Below are 26,302 nucleotides of genomic sequence, written 5' to 3'. Positions count from 1 at the left end.
TCATTTCTGGGACACATAATTGGGATATTTTAGACATGTTCAAATTACACTGCTGACAACAGCACTTGTAGAAGATGTCTTTTTTACCGTTCTCTGCTAAGCTTGCTGTAGAGGCCCTTCTCAGTTGCTCATCTGCAGAGGACTAGGAGTGAAGCCACAGGAATCCCATCTTTCCCACATGTCCCCATCTCCCAGCTGCCCTCTCCCTGACTCAATGTTCAGTAGCTGCTGTAGAGACCAGGCTCTGCAGGTTTTTCTGTGGCTGGCACTATGGGTCACTAAATCCAGTAACACATCCCGTTTTGTCAGACTGTAACCTCTGTAAGGGGCTGGCTCTGCTGTTCCACCTCCTCTTGGGACTTCAGAAATCAGTTCCTGATTGATGTGTATTGGTCAGAGCTGGAGGGTTTGACACAGTTTTGGGCAGTGCCTGAAAAGTTACTGCCTGAAAGGGAGTGGGGTGAGATAACCCAGTGTGCAGGTGCTAACTGCCGTGGCTCAGAGCCAGACACCCAGAGAAGCTCAGCCATCAGTCTCTTTTATCCCTAAAGCTCCTCTGAAAATGTCAGTGTGTGGCTCAGATTTGCTTTTGAAAGCAGTACCTCAAACCAGGTGCAGTAGTACACTTAGAGTCAACTGTTGCATCCTGACACATCAGCATTGAATCTGGCCAAGACAAAGCATCAACCAGCCATTTCCTTTGGGCTCCCTGTTGGTGTTCTGATTCACTTTGGTGTTTTTTTTTGTTACAGTATGAGCATCGTAAGAGGGAATTGCATAAGCAGCTGTGCTTCCTTGACGAGTAAAGAGCAAAACACCTTATGAGTGTGTTGGCCTGGCAACCAGCGCTCACTTGGTGCCGTCAGCATTCCCAGAAAACATAATCAATCACAGCCTTGGAGATGCAACAAGGAGCAATAAGGCCAGGAGATGGAGGAAGTATCTTTCATAACATGTTGTTCCAGCCACACTGGTACTTCAGAGTGTACGCCATGGACGTTGCCTTTTGAAAACATCTGCAGCCTTTCTGGGGGGCTGCTGTAGCCAGTATAGCTGTTGCTGCTGAAGGATGAATATCCGGTCAAATACAGAACACATCTGGCAGTGAAAGGTTTGCTTTTTGGCTCTCCTTTTTGTGGAGAAAAATTTGCTCTTTGTCTGTTCACCTCTGCCCATCTTCCCCATCATCCGCATTTGGATGCATGCCTGATGGGATCTTGTCAGTGCAGGCTGCTGTTTCTGTGGGCCAGATCTTGACCCTCCAGTACTGGAGTTAGCTCAGTGGCAGGAGGGGCAGCTGTGTTCAGAGACCACGTTCTAAATTGTGGCCTGTTGTGCTGGAGTCATTTCCAGTGTATGGTAGGAGACAACTTGTACATTTATGAATTACACAAAGTATAGAAGGCTTTTAAAAGCCAGAAGGAACCTGGGTGGCTCCTGACCTGTGCACAGTTGTGTGATACCTCTCTGCAGGCTGCTGCCCTCTAGGCTTGGCTCAGCTTTGCCCCATGCTGAGAGGTGTAGATAGAGGGCTTCAGCAGCAATTCTGTCTTATGTCTGAAAGGATGCCATCATGGTCTTCATCCCCAGGATGGCAGCATGAAGGACATGCAGGAGCACTGGGCAGTATTTGGCAACGGGAAGAGGTCTGTGTGATTGCAGCTGGAAGGTGGTACTGCTGAGGATTGCACCAGCGTATAATCTTCAGTTCCAGTTTTGATCTGAAGGCAGGAAGACTTGGAGGAAGGTTTGTTACCAAACAACAGAGCCTTGTTTTGCAGACACACAGCTGCTCTTGTTTCAGGCAGAGCTGAAATGGCAACTTCTCTTCCAAAGTCACCTTGAGAGGGAAGCAGCAAGTTCTCAGGTGGCAGCGCAGGATGTGCTGGTGGGCATGGCTTGCCTCATGTCCTTGCACCTCGCCCGATGCATAGGCAGTTGTCAGCTCCCAGGGATGGAGCTGACACACTGTGAAGCAGAGGAGCGTGGAGGTGCAGTCATTCACCTGCTCACCCTTGTGCTTCACAGATCTCTTCCTGCCCTTTTCCATGTAGAAGTCCACATGTGTGGCTTGATGCACTTGCCAGCCATGGCTAACCGGTCAGCGCAGCACAAGGCACAGCTCCCTGCTGCTGTCCCCTAGGGTGTTCAGCTGGACGCGCCCTTCCACACACCACCGGGTGTGGGTTAACCTGTGGTAGAGAGGAAGAAGGTACCATCAGATCACTTACAAAACCCGTCTGCTGTTCCTTCGAGGGGTGCCAGGCGTTGCTGAATTCTTCTTCCCTGTTACCATGCCAACACATCCCTGCACGGATCAGGATCTCTTCATAAGCTCTGCTGAGAGAACGTGTGTAGCCTGCGAGCTTAGTTAGCATTCAGAGTGCACAGCCTCTCCAGAGTGGTCCTGCGCAACAGACAGCCTGTCTGACAAAGGAAAGGAGAATTTCATTTTTCTTTCTCCTTTCCTCTAGCATTTGTTTCTCAAGGTCAAGGGAGGCAGGGTAGGTGGGGAGAGAGACTGGGAGCGCTTTGCTGTCCTCATCAGTGCACAACTTCAGTGGAAATGAAAAGGAAGTACTACTTTGGGGTGTATTTATGGTGCACAGTACATGTGTATTATATATATGCAAATTTCTTGGTTCAGCTAACCCTGATGAGCTACTCTGTATTAAAATTGGAAAGCGAAGGCAATCTGGGTTTCCATTTGAGTGAGGAACGCCAAGAAAAGATTAGAAGGCATGGGCAAACCCCTGTCTTTGTCTTTCCTGCTAGTTTAGTCTCTGAGGATACACTATAGGGCAAGAAAACATCTCTTCTCATGCTATATTCATATCCTGAGTAAGGACAGAAAAACATGGGGTTTTGTTTTGGGTTTTTTCTGTTTTGTGAAGTTGCTACTGGAAGATTAACTGCTCACTTTAAGTGAAATCCTTATAATGATAATTAATACAGGGTTGCTTGCCTTTGCCAGCTGAAGGATGGAGATCAGCATAAAGCAGCTGACACTAGCTGGCAGATGAGCATTGATGATCCAGTGCCTGTCTGTACCCACTGTGAGAAGGCTGATCTGGAAATTTAAAGGCAAGACTCAAAGTGAGGGGGCTGCCTGCTGGTGTGGACTCTGCCATTCATTCCTTGGGAGGTGCTGGGCAAAACATCCCTCTTTTCTGTGCTGTTTCACAGAGCAACTGCCAAACAGAGGCAGTGGTGCTTGGAAAACCCATTCTGAGGTGATGGTTTAGAAATGCAGTCTTGGTTGGGTTTTGGGTTGTTTTTTTTTTACTGGGCATTCTTCATGACATACAGAAAGTGCAGGCAACACAAGCCCCACCCCCCCCCCACCCCCCCCAGCTGTGTACATTAGATCATGCGAGTGAGCCTTTCCCCTATGTGTGGAAAATACCTGGTCAAAGCTTTAGTACTTGAATTTTAGTTTGCAAGCAGTATGTGGAAAAGAACTGTGAGATATTACTAACTCCAAGGCAGGAAAACCTGTTAGCTGCTTCCCAGAGAGTCATTTTCACTCAGGACTGAGTTGATTGAATTCTTCATGGAAATCAGTTTCAGTTGGAGGCACTGTATGTTTTGAGAGGGGAAAATGAACCTCAGGTATTTAACTTTTTTATTCCTATTTCTTTCCTTGAGATTAATTTATAGTGATATATGATCAGTTTGGTACAGCTCTCATCAACTCATATAGATTGTGGCAGTTATGATAAAATAAGGTACAGTCTGGTCCTCCATCCATGAAGCCTGTGCATCTGGCGAGACAGATACTTCTGCTCTTCTTTATTAATGTATGAGCTGCCAGTGCTGCATAGATGTGGCAGTCTTGCTGACATAGCCAAACTGTTTTCATCCGTAGCCTTATACCACATATGAGAGAAGGAAAAGGCTTCAGCTGTGACTGCTTTTTAACCTCAGATTTAGGGTATGTGCCAAATCCAGGGTAATACAGCTTGTACAGGTTGTTAGTGAGCCGTAAAAGGAACTAATCCATAGCTGTTAATGTCCATGAGTTCCTTTCTCTTTCCTTTTGCTGTCACCTTTTCTCTCTGTTTAAGAATATAGTATCACAGACTGGTTTGTGTTGGAAGGGATTTTAAAGCTCATCCAGTTCCAAACCCTGCCACACACAGGGACACCTTTGACAAGACCATGTTGCTCAAAGCCCTGTCTAACCTTGAGCACTTCCAGGGATGAAGCATATATTATCCTTCTCAACAATTGCTCTGTCAGCTCTTCCTTCTTTTCCTCTTTTCTCACTTAGGTTGCTTTTAGCTCCTCCACCCTCGTTCTGTGTACTCCCAGCTTTATCTCAGCCACCCAGTGTACCTCCCCTTCAACCTTGACCTTCGCAGCTGCTTCTCGCTTTCAGTACGCTTGAGAGCTCTCTCTGGATGCAGATGCAGACCTCTCCCAGTGGCTGCAGTGACCCAAGCCCTCATCTCGGCTCTCCCCACAGCACCCAGATGTCCCCAGCACTGTGGCTCCAGAAGCTTGTAGGTGTTTTAGTGCCCAGATAAGGCAGCTCTGTCAGAGGTAGTTCAGAAGATGCACTGAGGGCTTTGCTGACCATCTCTCACATCTTCCTTTCCTAATTACTTTGCACACTGGGAGGTGTGAGCCTGTAGTCTTCAAGGGTGGGCAGTCCATGGATGGGAGCAGGTGGTTACTGTATCCCCTGATGGGATAAACCAGCACTGTGTTGCCTTGACAGAATGATCTTCAGTCCTTCTGACCAGGCACGACTAGAAATGCCACACAATGCATACACAGGTTAATTTTAAACTTACATTCAGCAGAGTTTGTATAGCATACTTTGAATTCTTTTTTTTTTAAAAAAGATCACAGAAAATACTGTGAAAAGTGTTCAGTATCAGCTCAAAAGGAGCTAAAACGGAAGTTTAAGGAATATATCATCTCCTGCTGTAGGTGGCTGAAGCTCCATGGACTTCTATGTGCATTCTTAAAAGTCTGCTTAAAATTCTGATTTGTACTGAAGTTCAAAACAAAACTGATTTAAAAGTGAGTTACCTGTTACATATATTTACTCACACTTAAAGGATTAAATAGCCAGTTCTTTGCTTTGAAGCTGAAGTTATTTCTTCTGCATGACTACTGAGCTGTTCATGTTTTAATGAAAGATAAGTAGAGCTGCTTCATGTGTGCAAGTGATCTTTTTAACTGATCTGGCTGAGGGTCTCATGGTGTCTGCTTCAGTGCTGCATGTTAGCTGTAAATTGTGTTGCCAATGCATCAGACAGAACTGATTAGCTTTTCCCACCTCTGACTTGCCTGGGAAATGCTGACGGCAGTAAATATTTTGTTCCAGGCAGTAGACTTAAGAAGATGCGACTCAGGGGTTGCACAGGGAGCAAGTATTTGCAGTAATGAGGACTCATTTTTAAAGCATTGCTTTATTGTACTGACATTTGTATGACTCCTTTTTAACAGACTTTCATATTTCAAGGGAGGGGACTGATCCCTTGGTTGTTTGTTTTACAGCTGCCAGACAGCATGGCAGAGGCCTCTGTCTGATGAATGTGCTCTGGGAGCTGGATCAGGGGGCTCACTCCAGCTTCCAGAATTGCTCCTGTCTCTTAGCATGAGTCCCCCTAGATTTTGCCACTTTGTATGCCTGGAGATTTGGACTTACCTGTTCAGTTCTCTCACTGAAGAAGGTGATCAGGAAAATGCAGGCAGGGCAGCAGAGCTGGAGTACAGGCAGAGCAGAACATGTGCAGGCTGTTCAAGGACAGGCAGGCAGAGCTGCTGCTTCCCCGAGTGCTGCAGAGAAGCAAGGAAAGGCACCTACCAGCCTCTGCTTTGTACTACTAGAGCACAGCTGGTGAGACACAGCTCAGCTGCAGCCAGGACACCAGTTGTGTGCCAGTTTTATGCTGCCGTAAAGCAGATATGTTAAGGGGCTGGATAATGGTGATCCAGAGTTTAAGGAGGAGGTAGGAGGGGCTGTTGAATACCTGAAGTACCCCAAAACACAGAGGTGTAAGCTGTCTGCTGGGGGCTCACCAGGGGCTGCTGTCAGGTATCCAGCTGTAGCTCCCGTCTACATGCTCTTCTCAGTTACTGCAATGCATCTTTCCCCAGAGGTAGTCTGAATGTTCATACCTGTGGGGTTCAATGCATCAAACCATCAAAGCTCTTTTCCCAAACACAAGCCTTTTCTGACCTGTTCGTTTGGTTAGCTGGTAAATCCTGGTGATTAAATTAATCTGTCACTATCCTCGTTGATGCTACAGTAGCTTAAAGTCAGTGAGTTTATTAGGGAAATGATAGTTGTCAGTTGTGTTGTGGTTTCATTTAATTTAAAAGCTGATGTTCCCATTATTTGCTTTCATACCCCCTGCCAATTACTGTTGATGTTGCCAGCATCCAGATCAAGGACCTGCTTACAACAAAATGTTTACACTCACGAAAGCCATTTGAGAGCAAATATTTGAATTCTATAAAGCTGTGTTACTGCTTTTCTTCAACTGCAAGCACTAATCTGTTGGCATTATTTGGGTTTTATGTAACTTATTCATACTGCTTTGATTGCTGCTGTGAATTTCTCTTTTAATCTGAGTGCAAAAGGCAGTATTTAGAGTTGCCGTGATCCTAGCAATAAAGTCCAAGATGTGTCTTTGGTACTTCCATTAGAAGTGTCACTGGATGAAGCCCAGGTCTTTTTTCCCCAGCATTTCATCAGTGTTCACTACAACAAGAGTCATCCACCCACTTCCAGGACAGCTGAGCATGACTTCAGTACCTGTCTGGCTAATGCCTCTGAACAAATGGAATAGCTGTTGGGTTTGGAGTCCTGCTGCCCTTGGAGGTGCTTGGTGGGGGGGGGGGAATCTATAGGTCTTGTTTGCTTTTCAAATTGGCAAAGATCGCAAGTAGCTGCTTTGTTTCTTTCCTTTGTGCAGGACTGTATTTGGGTGTGTTGCCTCACTAAGCAGTGCAGGTTGCTGTGTGCTTTTGCTGTTGACTGGATTCCACTGTGACAACAATTAGCGCTGGTTACCTTGGAAACTGCTCTGCACCCCACGGAGGACTTTGACAGGCGCATTTTGACTGAAATTGCTTTGTTTTCCCAGTTCTGCAAGCACACATGTAGCTAAGCCTTTTTCTGTGCCCTGCCTCTGTTTCTTCCCTAAAATGCAGCAAAATTAATGAAACATATTATTTGATCCTTTCCATCTGTTTGCATCTTTCTTTATCCCTGTTTCAGTGTCAGTGCTCCAGGAGCATTAATTACTGTTTGCTTTAACCAAGCTCGCTTTTCGTGATAGATGTCTGAGGTGATGCTGTGAATGCGTGTGATGTTTTGACGGATTTTTTAGTCTCTTCTTCTCTGTCTCTTCTTCCTATCAACCTTTTCCTTCGGTTTTCTTCTGGAGCGTTTGTTATGCTGTGCACTGTAAACTTTGTTTATGCCTTAAACAAGTTCTGCTCTGCAGAGACCAGATGGCATCTTCCATGGCTGCAGCAAATGGAAGATCTGCCGCCATTGTAGTGGTACCAGGTAGAGTGGTTGATAGGAGGAGCGAGGGATGATGCTGCCCCGGTCTGAGAAGAGTGTCCTGGTGAAATTGTGGGGATGTGAAATGCTTTTTCTTTTCAGGAGGAGCTTTCCCTGTTGCTGCGAAATGGGTTTGCAAGTGGGAAGAAGTAATAGTATAGGTGACCCAAGTGAACTGGCTGAATGGTAGTAATGGAACACAGGCAGCTACAGGCAGGGAAGGAGAAGAACTGAGGACACACTCTGTCTGACCGGGGCAACTCCAGCCTGAGCCATGACTGACACTGTCGTGCGAGGTGATGAGCCGTCTGTTCCCCAGGGCGACCTGTACCAGCCTGTTCCTCTGGCGGCAGTGCTGGGTCACGTCCCTGTCAGGCGGGAAGATGCTGTGGGTGCTGCCCACAGGACGCCTTTCCTGTCAAAAACAATCCTCAGAATAATAGTACAAGTGTTGCGTAGAGGGGTGGGGAGAGAGGGAAGAAGATAAAAGGTGCTGCTGGACAGAAGTTATCAGAGGCAAATATCTGAGCCTGAGCAGGTTCACCTCAATGGATTGAGCCTGAGGTCATGGAAGGTTGGGAGAGAAAAAGTGCCCAAGGCTGAAGGAAAACCATTTGAAAGGGCGCAAAAGAAGTAGACACCACGCATGACTGCAGAGATGTGTCACAGATCTAATTTTTGCTCTTGCCTTTATAGTTGCCAATTATTTCTAACAATTTTCTAGAAATATTTGGTGAAAGCTCAGATAGATACCTTTTGCCACCATCTGTACATCTGTCTCTGGGGTGGGTAAACCTGCCTGTTAGAAAACTTAATGGACTGGGAAGGCTTCATGTGAAATTAAAGTACTGTAGGTAATGGACTCAGTTGCCAGTGGAGATATCTGCAGTCCACTGAAAACTGCAGCAGCATCAAAAAAAAAAAAAAAGGAGGGATTTGCAATCACATCTGGGCCTTGCTTAGGATCTGATCCCAGATCCTTGCCTCTGCTGTAGCCATGCTTTGGTTGAACAGTCCCCAGTTGAGACTGTGTGGGTGATCGGGTGTCTGGATCATGCCTGCTGCAGTTCAGACCAGTGCCAGAGCTGGACTGGGGATTGGGCAGCTATTGTGCCCTTGTGCGTGTGCTTATGAGGAAGGCAGCAACTTTTGGGGGTACCAAGCCTTCTAAACCAAACAGGGAGGAAAGGCTGTGGCTCCCCATATAATCAGCAGCTAGTTCAGCATCCCCTGTGCATCCCAGTGCTCTGAAAGGGTTTACGTCTCTGAGTTACTTGTGGGGCAGGGAGATTCCTGATGCCCTGATTTTATATGCTGCAGGCTGGGATTTGTAGGAGAATTAGGCTGACTTGCAAAACAAGAAGCAGAGAGTGCTTCCTCATTGGTGTTTTAACTTTGGTTTAAATTAGCATAGTGGCCAGGACAGGGGACTGCCCTCAGGAAGGCCGCAGTCCTCTGTTTCTGCCACACAGCAGCCATGGCATCCATAGCAACTGGGCAGACTTGACCTGAGAGCCCTGTCAGAGCTTGGTTTGAAGAGAGAACCTTTAAGGGAGCAGCAGAATCACTGTCCCTGCGTGTGATCTCCAGGCCTCTCGGTTTAGCTTGCTTCTGGGTCAGGGGCTTTTGAAAGCTCCTGCTGAAGATCCTTCACAATATCTCTTCTCCTTATGGACATCATATTTGAAGGCCACCTGTACTTTCGGGTACTTCATTCCCTAAAATCAAACTGGGACACTCAGCGTGTGTCCTATATCATGAGCAGTTGACATCTTGGTAAAAAAAGAGCAGCATTTTACTCACTGCAAAATGCAAAGGATAACCACATTATCATTCTACATTGTCTTATGGAAAGCCAAGATCCTGTTGCCTTTAAGAAACGTGTATTTGATGTTGTTTCTCATTTGTTAGTGCCATTTTTGTGGCACAAAGTACAGTCAGAGAATGCCTACCTGCTTAAAGAGAGAGAAAATAGATCTCTACAAGCAAAACTATCTACTGAATCCAGAGCATTTAGGCCATGAAGAATTTGCCTGGTATCCAGGCTGGCTAACTCTGCTTTTTCTTTTTTTGTTCTTTATCATTAGGCTTCCTTGAACTTTAACTGAACCATAAGGAAACTGTGAAAAGTCTCAATAGCTGCCCTGTGAGGATTTGACTTACCCGTTGGATCTGCTATTTATAGTGTCCATTAGTACAAAAATGTCTGCCCTTTTGCAGCAGTCATGTATAGCAAAAGCACTCCTCTTCTGGCGAGCTGCCTGTGCCTCCTGTGTCACCCAAAATATCCATCAAAAGAGTGTTCAGAAGTGAACCTTTCTTGATTAAAATAAAGAAAAAAAAATCCAGGGAGAAACCCCAGGAAACCAAAAAGACACCCAAACCCCAGAGGCCATTTGTATTTTTATTTACTTGTTTTGCATAGCCTAAAATCGAAATTTCCATTTTTCGTAAGGCAACCTTTCACCCCCACCCATATCTCCCTGTGGAACATAATCTTTGTCCCAAGCAAATTATATCAGGAAGGGAGCTGAGAGGGTCTGAACCGTCTCCCAGCCTTGGAAGAGTCCCTTTGCACCAGGGCACCAGGCTGGATGTGCACAAGTATATATTCTGTAACAGAGGAGGCCAGTTTTAGTAGGGAGTTGTTTTACCTTGCTGGGGGAGGGGGGTGGCTTGCAGTAGCTCGGGTGATGGTGAACAGGTGACTGAGTGGGTTTCCTTTGGAGATGCTCCAGGGTACTAAATCTGGTATGGATTTGCATGTTCTATATCTGAAAAATTAATTGAAGCCTTTTCTTAAATTTTTCCTGTGAAAATAAGCTTACCAAGTTGATTCTTCTGTCTTCCTGATTGAGTCTTGATCTGTTCATCTGAGCTAACAGTACGGACTGGATGATGTTACTTTTGTCAGTAGTGCTGTGATCAGTAGATTAATGGAAGTTTGAATCCCATGTCACATCCTTCAGGCATCGAGTGTTGGTGGCAGTTGGCAAGGGGTCTGCTGGCGCTATGGTCCTCTGAAGCTCTGTGCTCATCCAAGCTGTCTGGGCAATACTCATTCCTTCTGACAGCAGAATGTGAACAGGGATATAGCAAGTATCAAAGTATGGTTTATGGAAGAGCAGTTTGTGTCCTACCCCGTGTCTCACCTGTTCAAGGTGCCGCAGCATGCCAGCTGCATGGGCTGGTGTGACAAGCCACCATCTGCCCCAAAACGAGGTGCAGGCCTGTGAACAGCAGCTGGGAAGATTGATGGGCTTTGAATCAATATCCCTGTTCTTTGGTCCATAGGACTAGCTACAGCATGACTTGATTTATGGGGTTATGGTGCCCAATTTGATCTACTTAAGCACAAAGTGGAGTTTCACCTCATACTAGAGGCATGTTGTTGAATAGAGGGACAGAGAACTACAGCTGCCATTCACAGTCTCCTGCTAATACAGGTTTCTATGTCATATATAGCCCCTTTTGTAAATGTATTGAGTTTCATCTCAAAACCAGTTGTTTCCTGCAATGTGGAAGACTGTCAGAACTTCACACCCCTGACAGCAGGAAAGCAGCGTCTTCAGCTTTCTAGTCTGCATTTATCCTGAGCAAGTTATTCTTGTTATTCTTGGGATTCTTGGGCTAGCAGGTTTTTAAATCAGCTTTTTGTTGTTGCCGTTCCTTGGTAGTTATTCTGACATATTCATCCATCTACTCTTACTATTGGCTACAGCCTGTAACACTATTGCAGTACCTGCCTTCCTGGAGACCAGTCAGGAGGGAAGTGAATTGTAAGATATAAATACCAAGAGTTATGACAGTTCTTTGCCAGTGGATGAGTTTTTTAAACATCTCATTACACCGTTTGTGCAAAAGAAAGATTAACCTATCATTTTGGTTTTAGACAAACATTCTGAAAGCAAATAACACACAGCTCTGCTTTTGGGGAGGAAAAAAATCAGCTTTTCTAAATGACAAATGAAGAGAAGTAACTTTACATTGAAAGTACAAAGGAATCCTGTACTAATTATGAGAAGAAATCATTGCTACAAATCTAATAGGCAGCATCCCCTATTAGGGTGGTTGCTGTAAGGTTACATGTAGGGCACTGATTTAAATATACTTCCCTTCCCAGCTGGTCCTTGCCTGAAGGATGCAGTAATGGGTGAGCAGAGAGCTTTTATTTGTGCCCTCAGGATGATGATTGATGGGGGCTTGGTGAGTGTCTCCTCTGCAGGAGCAGGGAGTGTTGCTGTCTGCCATTAGAACCCTCTGTCTCCATATGAGGGGTGCAAGAGTGCTCCAGTCCTAGCTCTGTTCTGAGGTGTGTGCCCAGCTGGGCAGCCTGTTGCCTTCCCCAGAGCTCAGCACTGTGCCGGTTCCCAACACCCTGCACGTGAAACAACTGCCAGCTAGCACCCAGAAATAACAGGTTATTTCCACTGAATCTGGCTGTGAGAGGGAGGAATATGTTGATTAATGACTAAGGGAGAGTGGGCTAATGCACAGGTAAGAAAACAAAACCCGTTTTCTCTGAATTCTTTTGTAGATGGTTCTGTTGGACCAACCCTTAAGTCCCTGATTTGCTAAATCAAAGGTGCCTGAACTGAAACCTCCAGTGACTTCCAGATACGACAGTGTACCTAATGACATTTCACTGCACCTTTGAGTGGGTCTAGAGTTGAGATACCATTTCTCAGTTTGGAAGTATTAACTCCAGAGTGGTCCCATCTCCATCCTCTGCCCACCAGAGCATAGCATCTGGTTACTCAGCCCCTGTGGGGCATGCCACACATTGAGGGCAGAGGGGAAGAGCAAAGCACGAGTCCTGTGGCACCTGGGTCAAGCATGCAGAGACCAGGGCCTGAGAGCCCTTCCCACCAAACTGTTGTTATCCTCCGCAATCTCTCTGCATGATATTGAGACCCACTATTTAAATAAAGCTTTGTGTTGCAGTCTTAAAAGGGATGAGGTGGACAAAGTACACATTTGAATCATACAGAAATGTTATTTGACCCTTTTTTTCCCCAAGTCCCTCATCTGCATAGATACCTGTTGGGGAAGTGCCTTCAATTCATACTAACTGTGTACTGATGGGGAGAAAATATCATCTGAAGTACATATAAGAATGTGGCTAACTCCGTGTATTAAATGTCAAGAAATCCCATTACTCAGCTGGCCATTTCACCCTTTTCTGCAAAACAATACCTGCAAAAACAATTCTAGACATTTAATAAATGGTCATCTTAAAACTTTGCAGTTGCTGCACATTGTCCCTAACAGAAAGAACTTTTAATGATGCTCTGTGGATGTTACTGTAAAAGCTGAAGTTCTGGTTTTTTACAAATACTCAGCATTTTCCACTGAGGTCTTTGGAATACCTGGTCCTTCTATTTCATTTTTAATGATTTGCTTATATGTCAGAAAAAAAGATTACCTTTTAAAAATGGCTTAAGGCAGTCTCCATTTTTTTGTTTAAGCTAATCTTTATAATTTTAAAACATTGTTCTCATGACAATATTTTCCTTCGTTTTTTTTTCTGACTTTGCTACTGCCACAGAGGAAGTGTCTGCGAGGATAGTACAAGTGGTAACAGCTGAAGCTGTAGCAGTCCTGAAAGGAGAACAGGAAAAAGAAGCCCAGCACAAAGACCAGCCTGGACCACTACCTTTAGGTAAAAGGAGACAAAGGATGTTCAAAGTATCCTCGTGTCTGCAAATGTTCTACGTATGTATATTAAACAAAGAGTTACAGAACCTACCCATAGGTTATGGTCATGGGTAAACTGCAGCACTGCTAGATAATTGCTGGAACCACATAATGATAGTGGTATCCTTGTTGCCTCAATTCTTCATGCCCTTGTGACTGTCTCATTCACTCTTTGCTCTAACAGCAGTTGTCCATCTGGTTTCTGACTTCTGAGGGGCAGAGCTGTGAATGGAGCTGGTGGTAGTGGTTTGGTCATCACGTTTGTTGGGACCCAGCAGCACCTGGAGCTGGGCAGGGTGAAGGGAGATTGTGGGGGAGGGAGTTATATATGGTAGAAGCAAATTCCAGTGATTTGGGCTGGGAATGGTACCATTGCACTGGTCAATGGTGTGCCCCCATCCTTCTGCTGGCTCCTTTGTGAAATGTCTTTCTCAAATACAAGGATGGATGTTTGGATGGATAGACTGAAAAAGTAAGTATGCTGCCATTTGTACTTACAGTGCTTCCTCCCTGACAGAAAACTTCCACAGTATATCAAAACATATACACCAAAGGCCAGAGAAAGGCCGTGCTCCATCCTGAGGTAGGTCAGGTCTTCGTGAGTCTTGCAAGCCTGCCCCAGAATAAGTTCTGCTGAGTGCACGTATGTTGTGATTGAATCAAAATAATGCCTTGTGGTATTTTCTCCACAGGCAGTCTGTTTGGTACAGTGGATGGATCCTGCCTGGGAGTGAATTAAAGTCAATGAGTAATCTAGAATAGTCATTGGATATTTGGTTCCCAGGGTCTCTTACTTCACTGAACTAATTCTGAACTGCAGCAGGGAGGTGTGTTGCTTGGTAATTCCAGTCTTTACAGAGACACAGTTTTACTTGAAAACCAGATTTCTGCAAAGCACTTCATACACATGTAAGCACAGATTGCTTGAGTGGGGCCTGGGTGAGGTACAATGGATATTCAGTTCCATCTGTTTAGATTTAAAAATACTGTGAGAAGCATGTCTTCAGTTAGCAACTGTTGGTGTTCCTGTGGTCAGCGACTCTTAAATAAGTGCAGGTAGGATTGCATTGTGATGAAGATACAAATACTCTGTCCCTGGACAGCACGTCTTAAGGACAAGTCACATAAGTGTCACTTCCAAACCACACTGAAATCAATAGGGAGGCCTGGCAAATTCTGCTGGGGCTTTGAAACTGGTCTTTCTACACCTGGGAAGAAGTCCTAAATCTCAGACTGAGTGAGAACTGCCTGTTGAGAGATGCTGTTTATAAGACAGATCTGTTAAAACAGATTTGTCACTTTTGGTTGTTTGGTTTGTTTTTTGTTTAAAAAGCATTGATTAAGCCCCAGTAGTGGAACTGGTTTCAAACAGAAACAAATCCTCAAAGTGGCTGGTATGAAATCAGATGCAGAGGCTATGCTAGGTTCAGTTGAGAAGCAATTTATTGAGGATTTAATTGTACTTGAATTGAAACAATTGAAAAAACATCATTTGTTTTCAGCATCTAGTCTCATGATGGGGAATGAGTCTAAAACCCAATCTGAGTACATTTAAGATTTCCCTGTGCCTAGCTCAGCTGAATCACTATTATGTCATGCCTGACACAAGTTCCCTGTGCTGATGTCTCTTGTCTGTAGACAAGCAGTCTTTGCATGTATTCTGTGATTAACATTGAACTCAGCAGAAGGCAAAGAGGAAAAAAAAAGGCTTGTAGAATGTTTTTGTTCATGTACTGCAGGTAAACTGAAGAGATGGGATGCCAGGTTCTGATAGTCAGACAGAGTTTATAAAATCTCTTAGGCTCAGATGCTTTATTGTTGTTGCCTTGGGTTACTGAAGGTTTTCTAAATGGCAGTACTAATTTAAAAAAATTATTTTGTACTTGATTTTTGTATCGTATTCTGTGGCCATCATTTTGAAAAGCATTCATACCATTTGAAAAAAAAAAATATAATCCTTTCATTGTAACTTTAATAATCCATGTATTCTGAAAAGGTCTATTTGAAAATCCGCTAGGCACAAGTCTCCATTGAGTAATTCTCTCAGCTGGGCAGAACAGGCTGGCTTGTGTCAAGCATCAGTCTCCCTGGAATTAATTGCTGTATCTCATTTTCACTGTTTGGTTTCCAGCAGTCGAGGAGTCAGCCAACCTGCCTCCTTCCCCACCTCCATCGCCAGCTTCCGAAAAGACTGGAGCTCTGGAAGAAGGTAAGGGTCTCCTAGATGTTGCAGTGCACAGTTGTCAGCAGAGGGATGAGACATGAATCTAAAGGATGGGGGAATCAAAAAATGGAGATATTTTCAGCACCTTCATGTGAAAAGATAAGGCATTCTCCAGCAGTAACTCCCCGCCTGCAAACCAGCTGCAATGCATGGATGGAGGTAGACACAGAGGTAAATGACAGGACATGTTAAGCACATCCATATTAAAGAAAAAAAGGTGATGATGCTCACCTTTTTATCTGTTATATGCAATATGAGTCAAGATGTGTGCTGTCCCAGTGTGGTCACCAGAAAGGTGATTCAGTGTGGGTCACCCTTCTTTTCTTAGGATTTGTTTGGTTGCTTTTTTTTTAGGTTTGTTTTTGCAATCTTAACACATGGAAAGCAAGGAGATTCAGAGTTGGATCATGTCTTTTGTCTTCAATCCATAATTCGTGCTTCAATGCCTATGTGTATTGGGGGTTCTGTACACAGAGTGCAGGAGTCAAATTCTAGTTTCCCAAAACATTTTTCTACTCAGCTCTGCCCAACAAATGTTCAGTTTCATTAGCCCATGGTCACTGAATCTTCTCCTGCTAAAATCCCCTCTAGTGAAGAACTTAAGCATTGGGTTAAACAGAGGCCTAAATCCCAGTGAACTTGTCACAGTGGTCAGCATGTGCGTGAGTGGTTTGTTCAGGAGCAGATTGCTGCATCAAGGCCATTGGGGCAAGGAGACAGCAATATGTTAAAGCTGAGCTGTATCATGTGGGTAAGAGGGAAGGATTTGGGTTCAGAATCTCCAAGGAGCCATCAGATGAACTCTGCCATGTCAACAGCAGTTTAATGTTTCCATTTATTTCCTTCTCTGATTTTTTTTTAGCTTTTTTTTCTGTTTTGTTTATTATGTACGTGCATGAAAATAATTTCTTATCATCTGCTTGCACGAACTTCGTTGGTGTTTTAACACAGAGCCTCTATACATGTTGCAAGTGGATGGTTGCTCTTTCATGTGCTAACAGAGTCTGACTCCCAGTTTGTCAGGACACTGCAAATTAGGCAGGTTCCATCCTGCAGTCATTTGTGAGATAATGCAATTACAGGCTGTGTTAACAACATTTGTCAGTCCACTGTACTGGAAATCTGGAAATCCCTGCTGGATGTGGTTAGTAACCAGTCTAAAGACTTTATTCATTGATTGGTTTGGTTGGTTGGGTTTTTTTTTACAAAGCCTATCTGCCCATTGTGTGTTTAAGAAAACAGTACAAGACATCCTGGACTCATCACCCCAAGGTACTGGCAATCAAAACTACTAACTGAAAAGGAAGCAAGTGGGGCATTAGTAAAGGCTTTTAAATTGTTACCAGAGTTTCACCATTATTTTTAAATATATAATTCACTTGACTAGGTCAGCATGTGCCGTTTGATTTTTCAGATCACAATATAGGACTTGTTCTTCTGCTTCAGGCCAGTGTCAAGGTTCTTCCATTACCTGTAGCTGAGGATGAGCTTCGCAGACTCTTTCTATTTGCACTGTTATTAGCACTATTTCAGGATTTTATAAAGTACTCATATTGATTAATTGACTGGAAGTTGTAGATTGCCCCCTAAGCAACTGGAAACCATTTTGCTAGTTGTATTAACCCTAGAAGGTGGCAAAGTAGTATACAGCTCGAGGTTATTATGAACTACTGGACTGTGCTGTTCCCAGCTGTGCATATGACTCAGCAAGTCACTTAGCATCGTTGATTCTATCTTTCCTTGCATGTAGAATTGAGTTAATATAATAGCACTTCCTTAGCTACCCCGCAGTGCAAGAACTGAAAGGTCAGTGTTTGGGAGATGATTTACACAATACCACAGTATTTAAAAACATTCACGTAATTTCCTTTAATGTTAGTCAAAAGAGACTTTTCCATGACAGGATTTTGATTCAGCTCTTCAGTTTGCAGAGCGGATTGCCTTTATAAATCCTAAAATTGTAGGTTTGTAAGGGGACTATGGTTAGAAATGGTGTGCTGAGTCATTAATGCACTCTGCTGGAAGCTTTTTGTTTATGTCCAGCTCTGAAACTGGAACTCACAGTAGAGTTGGTTGATGAACAGAAGGAACTTAATAGAAATAATTTCACCATGAGTACATTATGTTGCTTTCTCCCAAAATATCAGTGTTGTCAATTCAGTGTAGTTAATGGTAGTAGAAATCTTGTGTTCTGCTCTGTGTTAGAAGATGTAGTCCTTATTTTCTGTGGGCAACTTGATCTTTTGCTGACTTGAGTGAGCCAGACCTGTCATTTTTATTCAGGCAAAGCTCCCAGTCAGAAGAGTTTGCCTCAGTAGGGTTTGACCCATTTTTACTGTACTTGTTTAAACCATCAGTTCCCTATACCATCTGGCTCTCCATCCTCATGCACCTTTACATTGTCTGTCTTTTTGTTTGGTAGAGTACAATTCATTAATTTAACCCAATTCTAGAGTTGTTGAACAAAAAAAGGTGAGCACTTGGTGTGTGTGTTTATCTCAGAGCTCCTTTTCCCCCCTTCTCTTAGAACGTTTTCCTAATGCACTTGTCAGTGTGTGTTGCATTGCTTTGAATATGAAAGAGACTTCCTTCAGTCAGAGTAGGAAGGAAATCACTGTTGTAGACATGACAAAGGTGGATGTGGCCAGCCATGCAGCAAACACAAATTAAAAGGGAAAAAAAAGGGTAGTAAAGACAGGGAGGTTTGTGGGTCAAGTGTATTTCAGGAGAGAAAGGAGTCGGTGGATGTAGGTTTCTTTCCTTCGGCTGCAGAAAAACATTCAAATGAGCCTGCCTCTTTTGCCTGCTGCAGAAGGTAAGATAACTAATTTGTCTTATTGAAATGATTCCATTTATTTCAACAACGGTACCATAATTGTGCTCGGGAAATGCAATTTTCCCTGGCACCTGATGTAATTCCCTTGCCAGCTTGGCATTTATTTTGTGCTTTGTGCCTTTCGACAATGGTCAACACCATCTTCACATAGGAATGTTTCTTAATGTTGCAAGCTAGAAGGATGCCTTTGATGGACTGTCTTCCATTCTGAAATGGGCGTTCCATATTAGGCTTTATATACCAAGTAAGAATATTTTGCAAACTGAAAGGAACAAAGTGTCCTATAAAAAATGGATCTATTTACAGTGGATATTGTTTCTTGAAAGCCATTTTCAAAAGATACCTGGAAGCTAAAGCAGAATTAGCCTTTGTGAGAAGTGATTTTAATCTTGAACTTCAGAATACATTGGGGATTTTTCCCATGCTTCAGGATGAAAAGGAACTATTAAGAGGGACTAAAATAATAAAGAAAGGATTTCTCTTGTTGCTGAAATAAAAGCATATCCTCATTTTAAGACATCATTATCCTGTTGATGAAATGATCTGCAGTGATTTTTAAAAATATCTTTGCTAAAAGTGATAAAAGATCAATGTAAATCTGTAACAGCCACAGACATAACAGCCCCAAGCAATACTAGACTTTGCACTTCTAATGATTTTTTGGATCATCACAATAATATGTATAAGCATTTTTACTGTTGTCAGTTCCTGTCATTTTCAGGAGCAGGGGCAGGGCCTGTATTTTCTTGCCTACAAACCATGCAACGCCAATAAAAAGGAATTTTCAGCCTTGTTTGTGTCAGTATAGAGAAGTCACTCTTGTTGTTGCATTTTACTTCTGAATGGCACTTGGATAAATATGACCCACAGCTGGAAGGAGAACCTTCCCTTTTGCACATCCTGGTTCTCTGTGTTCTGCTTCTGACATTATCAATCTCCTGTTCTTTTCTCCACAATATGCCAGTTCCAGCAGAAGGGGTGGCAAGTGCCTTCCACTCTTGCCCACAGTAACACATGGACTACAGTGAGAGCACCCTGCAAAGAAGCAGTTGTTTTGAATCTTCTCGGGTTTAGGAGGGAGTTGATTCCTGGTCTCTCACACTGCGATGTGTCCTCACTCCCTGTGACTAGCCTTTTGCAAACTGCAAGCCTCTCAAATCTGTCACTGAATTTTGCAGAAGCTTCTGTGGTGGAGAAATCCACATGTTCTGCATTGCAAGTGGGTCAAGATGCTTCCCTGTAGCTTTGCTGCTGGCTCTTAAGCACTAGGGAAAGGTGAGAAGGTCAGGTACAGCTTTTCCTACTGAAGTGCTCTGCAGAGCTTCCTTCTTGGCAGTAGCAGGTTGCTGGCTTCTCTTTCCACAGCTGCCTCTTTTAAGCATGCATAAACCCCTCAATCAGGGTTTGAATTCCATTGCAAGCACAAAGCAACTAAACTATCAGTGCTTCAGGCATTTTTTGTGCCCTCAAAGAAATAGTGAGGACGATTCTCTTAAGCTAAGTTGCATGGGTGGTATTTTTGTCTGTGCATGGGTGCACATAGCATACCTTCAGTCCTGGCCAGCTGGAATCTTAAACATGGATAATCTTTCTTTTGCAGCACTGTGATACATATTTGAGCTACTGGTATTGCCATCAATTTATAATTTTCCTTCCTTTTTTTGTGGGTGATCAAGCCTGGATGGGTTGATACCGTGACATTCTTTTCCCCAGCAAAATACATGTCATTACACTACAGGACATTTGTTGCCATATTGCTGTAGAAAGCAGAGGGTGGTTTTTTTTAAAGACATGGATGTGTCTTGTCATGCTGTGTGTTGTGGTTTAAGCATGTGCTGTAGAAAGAAACTTAAAACTTATTGTTATTTGCCAGGAAGAAACTTAGAGCTCTTATAGATTGAATTGGTTTGGATAAAAATTGTTTTCCAAGACTTGGGTAATGGTAGTTACAGCAGCATTCATGAGCCAACTTGTTTTCACACACTGAGATCTGGTTAATACCTGTTAGTTGCCTGTGTTAAAGCCTTGCTTCCTGAATCAGTGTTTTGGATCTTACAGGAAAGTTTTGGAGGCTCTGGGGAAAATTTTAAGTTGTTAAGCCTGGAGAAAAGCCGCAGACACTGGGCAGAGACTTTTTCTTGAAGCTAGTAGGAAATCCAAAGGGGTAGCTGCAGCTGCTAAAGGCACCCTATGAGAGTAGTGTTCATCAAACTGCTACTTGTCATACACACAGAATGGGCTTCAATGTATTTTCTTTAACACTAGATGTTTAGGTTTTCATTGCTTTATACATGGTGAGAGGGCTCTAAAGTCTCACCTTCAGGTAGTGATGGATCAGGTAACAGGCCAACCATGTTTATTGGGCATTATTATTTTCCTTTGTCTAGCAAAAACCTGCCCAAGTTCCCCCTCCCTGCAGCTGTCCGTAGCTAGTGTGGTCCTGAGATGCTTATGTGATTATCTGCAATGCTGTAGCGATGGGTGAATAAAGCTGTCGTTCAAAAGCATTGGCAAGCACTGAGGTGGGAGCTAGTTCACCCACAGAAACAGGACATGACAGCGTAAAATGTAGGACTAACAGAGATTGTTGTGAGCAGCTTTATGTGGTCTTCATTGGGAAAAAAGCTATATGGGGAAGGGGTTTTTTTAGTTCTTTAAATGTTACCAATTTATAGGGAAAAGAAGAAAGTGATGAATTTTGAAATAGATGCAATGGGAAACAAAACCACCATTAAGCAAAGTGGAAGGTAATTCGTGTTTTCATTAAGGGACATTTACACTTTCAAGTACTTTTACCTTATGACTATGAAGGGTACAACTGTGTTGGGGTAGAACCATAGAATCTCAGACTGGTTTGGGTTGGAAGGGACCTTAGAGCTCATCCAGTTCCAACCCCCTGCCATGGGCAGGGGCACCTAGAGCAGGTTGCTCCAAGCCTCTGTCCAGCCTGGCCTTGAACACTGTCAGGGATGGGGCAGCCACAGCTTCTTTGGGCACCCTGTGCCAGGGCCTTACCACCCCCATAGGGAAGAACTTCTGCCTAAGAGCTCATCTCAATCTCCTCTCTGCCAGTTTAAATCCATTTCCCCATTGTGCTATCCTTACAGTCCCTTGTATACTTCAGAGGTTTTTAATACAGTCAGTTAAGTGTATAGTACCTGTGAGTGGGAATGCAAGTTGTAAGATGTGGTTTGCATACAGTATGTGTTCCTCTAAACAGTGAATATATAATTTTGAAATTCACTTGTTCCGAGGGTTGGTTTCCCACGTCCATCCGCAATCACTATAGGAAAGGCTCCTGTGTATACATGACCCCTGTGTTAAAATGCACAGCAACCTCATTCCTCAGTCCTGCCTTAACCTGTAGCCTGGCTGATTTCATCCACCTGACAGGATGACACAGTGGCTGGTGTTGCTACTGCATGTGTACATCCTGTCTTGTCTTTTCTTTGTCTGTCCTGCAGTGTTTGTCTGTGTGTCTGTTTATAGATGAAGGGGCAGAGGATAAGGTGGGACTGCTGCACCACTGCCCAGGCTGCGGGCCTGCTGCCAGCAGGGAGTGGGGTAAACACCTGGCCCCCTCCATTTCAGTGTCTCTACCCAATGATGAGCCCTGCAATTCAGATGAGGAGTACTATGAATACTCTTTGTTCAGCTCAGAGTGGCCTGGCTTTAGCACATGTCCCAGTGCCACAGTGAAGAGCACAGAGGTCTTGTTGGGCCATGATGAAGGTGAAATGAGCATGGTCCCATTTTGTTCCTCCTCCCCTCTACCCACCTGCCATCCATCCCATATATCACATTATAGCCTGTGATTGCTGCATTCTGGGGAGGGAATCCTGGTTGTACCTTCTCCTCACATGGAAACGATGCCCCTCCAGAGTCTCCATGTCAAAGTGAAGCTGAAGTGTGAACAATGAAAGGAGCAGCTAAATGAAAGAAGTGTAAGCTAATATGTTCTTTGTGCCAGAGAATTACTGCAAAACAGGCAAAAGATTGTTACTGGAGGTGAGTTGGTTGTTAACCCTGGGGAAAAAGCCCCATATCTACACCAAAGATAGCAGTGGAAGGTCTTTACTTCTCCAGTAGGCAAAAGAAGCCAACTTTATCCCAGTATACACAGGTAACTTCAGGCAGTATTGGGTCATGTTTGGTTTCCACTTGTTTTTGTGGATACATCCAGTTAACACTGTGTCAGCTGACTGGAAACGAGGGGAAAAAAATAATTCACTGTTTCTGTACCCCCTTTTTCTATGGCCTGAGCACATCAGTAAGTCTTATTTTATCTGGGGGGGTTACATAAAAATGAAATGGCTTTTGAGAAATCAAGGGAGAATGTATTTTGGTGACTTACAAGACTGCTGATATCTTCAAGGCAAAATAGATCACATTTCATCTTGCAGCATTTGACTAACTCAATTTTGAAGTTAAAACCAATACTGAATCCTTAAGAGGTTTGTGTCTTAGGAAAGTGGAGATGTATACCTGAAGTTGCTCACTGGGTCATTTCATCGAAACCAGATTTGTTCAGAGTTAACAGGATAATATAGCTTGGTACTGTAACAGAGCCAGAAAGAGATCAATGCTAATGATTGAAGATTGTTAATGTCAGCATGTCTGCCTGAAGCTAGGGGAGGCAGCAAAAAGTGGCTGGATGCCTATAGCTGTACTTGGGATACTCTTGGATTGGTTAGCTCTTGATCAGCTTCCTTTTCAGTCATATGCATCTATCTCTGGTGAAAGTGGAAAGTCTCAGAACACCTGTGAGGAATAGAGAAAAAAAACTAGGAAATAAGCTGGATCATCAGTGAAAAGATGGGCATTATGAAACAGCCCTCCTCACTTGCTGCCTGTAAGCTAGCAGCCTGTTTGGCATTAAAGAGTCTTCTGTACAAAGTCAGTCTCTAGGATTCCTTGGTTAAGACTGGGATAATTTTCTGCTGTGGTGAGTAATTAGTTTTAATCATGGCACATTGTGTGAAGTGTATCAGGAAATGGAGGTGTACAGATTAAATCGCTCAGAGTAAAATGAGAGGCTTTCCTTAAGATTGTTTAACTGAAAGGGATGCACATACAAAACTTGATAAAATCAGAAAAAGTAAAGCAAGTTATTCAAGTCAGGGCTCTTGTAGTTGGACATCCCCTGTTCTGCCAGGCTGCGTCTGTAATCTGCCCATGCATCAATATCCCTGTAACAGTCTAGATCTGATTCTGAATCTTCTGTCTTCATTTAAGATATAGCATCTAACCTTAATTACATTTTTATATGTTGTTAATAATATGTTGTACTTTACATAGTAATATTTTCTCAGCCTCAGTGTTTATGTTCCCTAAGTCAGTTTTTAAAGGCCATAACTGAAGTGGATAGTTAACGGTGTGTTCTTTGTCAGCCCAGTCTCAGGAGAAAAATCAAGCCTTAGCAAAGAGGTTTTACTTCAATGCCAAGAGGCTGGATACAGCCACTGCCAGCTTTGAAGCCACTTTGTTTTAAGTCCGATTCAATAAAGCCCTTAATCGTAAGACATGCATTTAACCCAAAGAAGTCATCAGGTTGACTACAGCATGGCTCCTGATCAGCTGCTTACGTATGCTGCTGAATCAAAGTTTTCACACTGAATCCTGAATTCTTATTGGAAGGGACACTTACAGAGCACACTAGTATTCTGTCTGAGAAGCAATGGCAGGAGTACAGTCCAGAATGGAGACTTTTCTAATTGTTCTTCTGACATGGCATGAGTAAAGACTGTTGTTGATACTACCATAAATTCAGATGAACAAGTAGCTTGTGGGTTTCTTTGATTTAACTGGTGACAAGGAGCCTAGGGGCTGGTGGGGAAACAGGAAGGGAAATGAGGAGTCCTGGTGTTAAAACTGATTTTTCACACACATAGCTCAGATGTCAGGCAGGCTAGGGGTGTAAATGTTTATAAACCTGCTCAGTGTAGGACTCTGGGCTGAATTCTTGTGAAACCATTAGCTATCAGTTATGCACAGGGCTTATTAAGCCTATGGAAGTGGCTTAATGTTTTACCAAATGCAGGATTCATGTGGTAGATCAACTAGCTGGCATTTAGCAATCTGTGTTGCCAAGGTCAGTTGAAAGAAATTAATGCCTCATACCTTCCTCCACCTCAGTTGAATGTCTTGTACTGGACTGAACAGAGCATTTAGCAGAAAAATACCAGTGTACTTTGAGATCATTGATGCGTTAGTGTTCTCAGAGCCATCCATCATTCAATACCATCTCCATTTGCAATGACTATTCGACCCCCAGTCATCTCTGGGAGAGGTATACCTGTAAAACACTTTCAGCTCTCATCTTGCAGCATAATCATGTTTCTGTGGGGGAGACAGGTTTCTGGTTTGGCTTTCACCTTAAGGAAAATTCAGTTCCACAATGACTAAAACGGCTGGATACTAGCTGTCCTTTGACACACTTGCATCCAAAATATTCAGAGCTGAAAGTGTTATGTAAAAGCAGTCCTGTTAAGCTGTGTGCTTGGTGTTTACTGTTGGTGTTGATGTCGCCTCCTTTTTCCATCCCCAAGAAGAAGAACCAGTAAAGAGTCTGATGGCTGTGGAAGCGAAACCTGCTGCTCTTCCAGAGAAGCAACTGGGGAAAGAGCATGGGCCCACTGAGCCTTCGGACCAGAAAAAAGGCCTCTGTGAGGGTCAGTCGGATTCTGGTTTGGAGGCCAAAGTGTGTCATGAAGACAAAGTGCCAAGTGTGGCATCCAGCAGGGAGAGTGTAACCGTTGTGGCGGAAAAACTAAAAGACACATCCCCTTCCTCGGCTGAGGAAGGTGTGTCCTCCTTAGGTTTGCATGTGTTTGCTGCCGGTGAATCCTTCAGCTTTCTCCAGTGCTTTCCAAGGCTGCTTCATTTCCTGTTCTTCCCATTTATGACTGCTCTTGTTATTATGCTTGAAGAGTGTGTAGCAGATAATATGATTGCATAGGTGTTGTATGACAACATGGTTTCCCACCACTGCGGCTGATTCCTGATTTTTTACTTTGCCATGACAAAGTGTGCTTTGCAGCTAAGCTGATTCCTCTGCCTAAGCCTTTTTCCCCCATCTCAGATGTGTTTGCCAGTCACATTGCTAATCTATGTACATTTTTTTTCTTTTTGGTGCAGAGATTCATCTGCTTTTCTTTCAAAAAGTAGATTTATTGACTTTGATTATGACATAAAGATGCTTAAACTCTAGAAATGTTTTTGTTTGCAGTCTGCAGGTTTTTTATTTGGTTTGGGGGTTTTGTGTGTGTGCTTCAGTGCATTCTGGTTTAGCTTCCCTAAAGCTATTGCTTTTTATGTCATATCCTTGCCATTTATCACAGCCTACCCTTCCTCTCCTCAGTCATTGCCAGAACTCTGATTTTCTTGTGTTTTATCACAAATTTTTAACCCTGCTGGAATGGCCTTCTTTGGCAAAACCTCCATCACTTCCACTGGGATGTTTGCCTTCATAGTGAAGCAATTCAGTAGCTTGGGGTCATAGGGTGAAGTTCTGATCTGCTCACTCAGCAAAATATTTACCAAAGTCATATTTCAGTACATAAGAACTGAACTACTTTTTAATGGTACTTCTCTGCAGCCAGCACAACAGAGTGTAAAGACACACTGTGTGGAGAAGTAATGTACCCATTCACTACCTGGCTAAGAAATGCTGCATTTGGGAGGCTGGTGTTCTGGCTGGCCCAGCTAAAGAATATTAAATTCTCTTGACAGTGAGACTATGTTTTGATGTCATTGGTATTGTTCATTAGCACTACAGTAAGAGGAACAGTAGGATACATAAAGAAAGTCAGTATCTAGCTATTTAATTCCTGTGAAACAAGACTGATATGGGCTCACTGGCCATATTTTTGTGCTTCATAGGACTGTCGAATGTACCAAATGTAAAAGTATATAGGAGCAAAATTACTGTAGTTGCAGACATCTGTTTTTTCTACCTGTAGAGTTTCAAATGGCAGTTGCCATTTTGATTAAATGTTAATGTATGGAAATATTT

The 26,302-nt window shown here is 43.5% G+C and overlaps 1 protein-coding gene across 41 annotated transcripts in view; it reads left to right on the top strand.

Annotated features, from left to right (window-relative positions):
* Positions 1-26,302, top strand: part of MAP2 (microtubule associated protein 2) — a 217,623-nt gene that overhangs the window by 155,492 nt on the left and 35,829 nt on the right. For 17 of the 41 annotated variants that reach the window (XM_061344295.1, XM_061344303.1, XM_061344440.1 and 14 more), the window contains 3 exons: positions 13,080-13,193; positions 15,360-15,437; positions 24,837-25,091. In XM_061344295.1, the coding sequence (XP_061200279.1) occupies positions 13,080-13,193; positions 15,360-15,437; positions 24,837-25,091 (447 nt within the window). The remainder of the gene's footprint in view (positions 1-13,079; positions 13,194-15,359; positions 15,438-24,836; positions 25,092-26,302) is intronic. The other 24 variants (XM_061344553.1, XM_061344564.1, XM_061344502.1 and 21 more) reach the window with 5 other exon arrangements.

Source organism: Neopsephotus bourkii, unplaced genomic scaffold (genome assembly GCF_033783945.1).
Source record: "Neopsephotus bourkii isolate Nb327-2 ecotype Australia unplaced genomic scaffold, CSIRO-AGI_Nbou_v1 NB_31, whole genome shotgun sequence".
NCBI classification, from domain to species: Eukaryota; Metazoa; Chordata; class Aves; order Psittaciformes; family Psittacidae; genus Neopsephotus; species Neopsephotus bourkii.
This window is presented reverse-complemented; position numbering and strand designations above follow the sequence as displayed.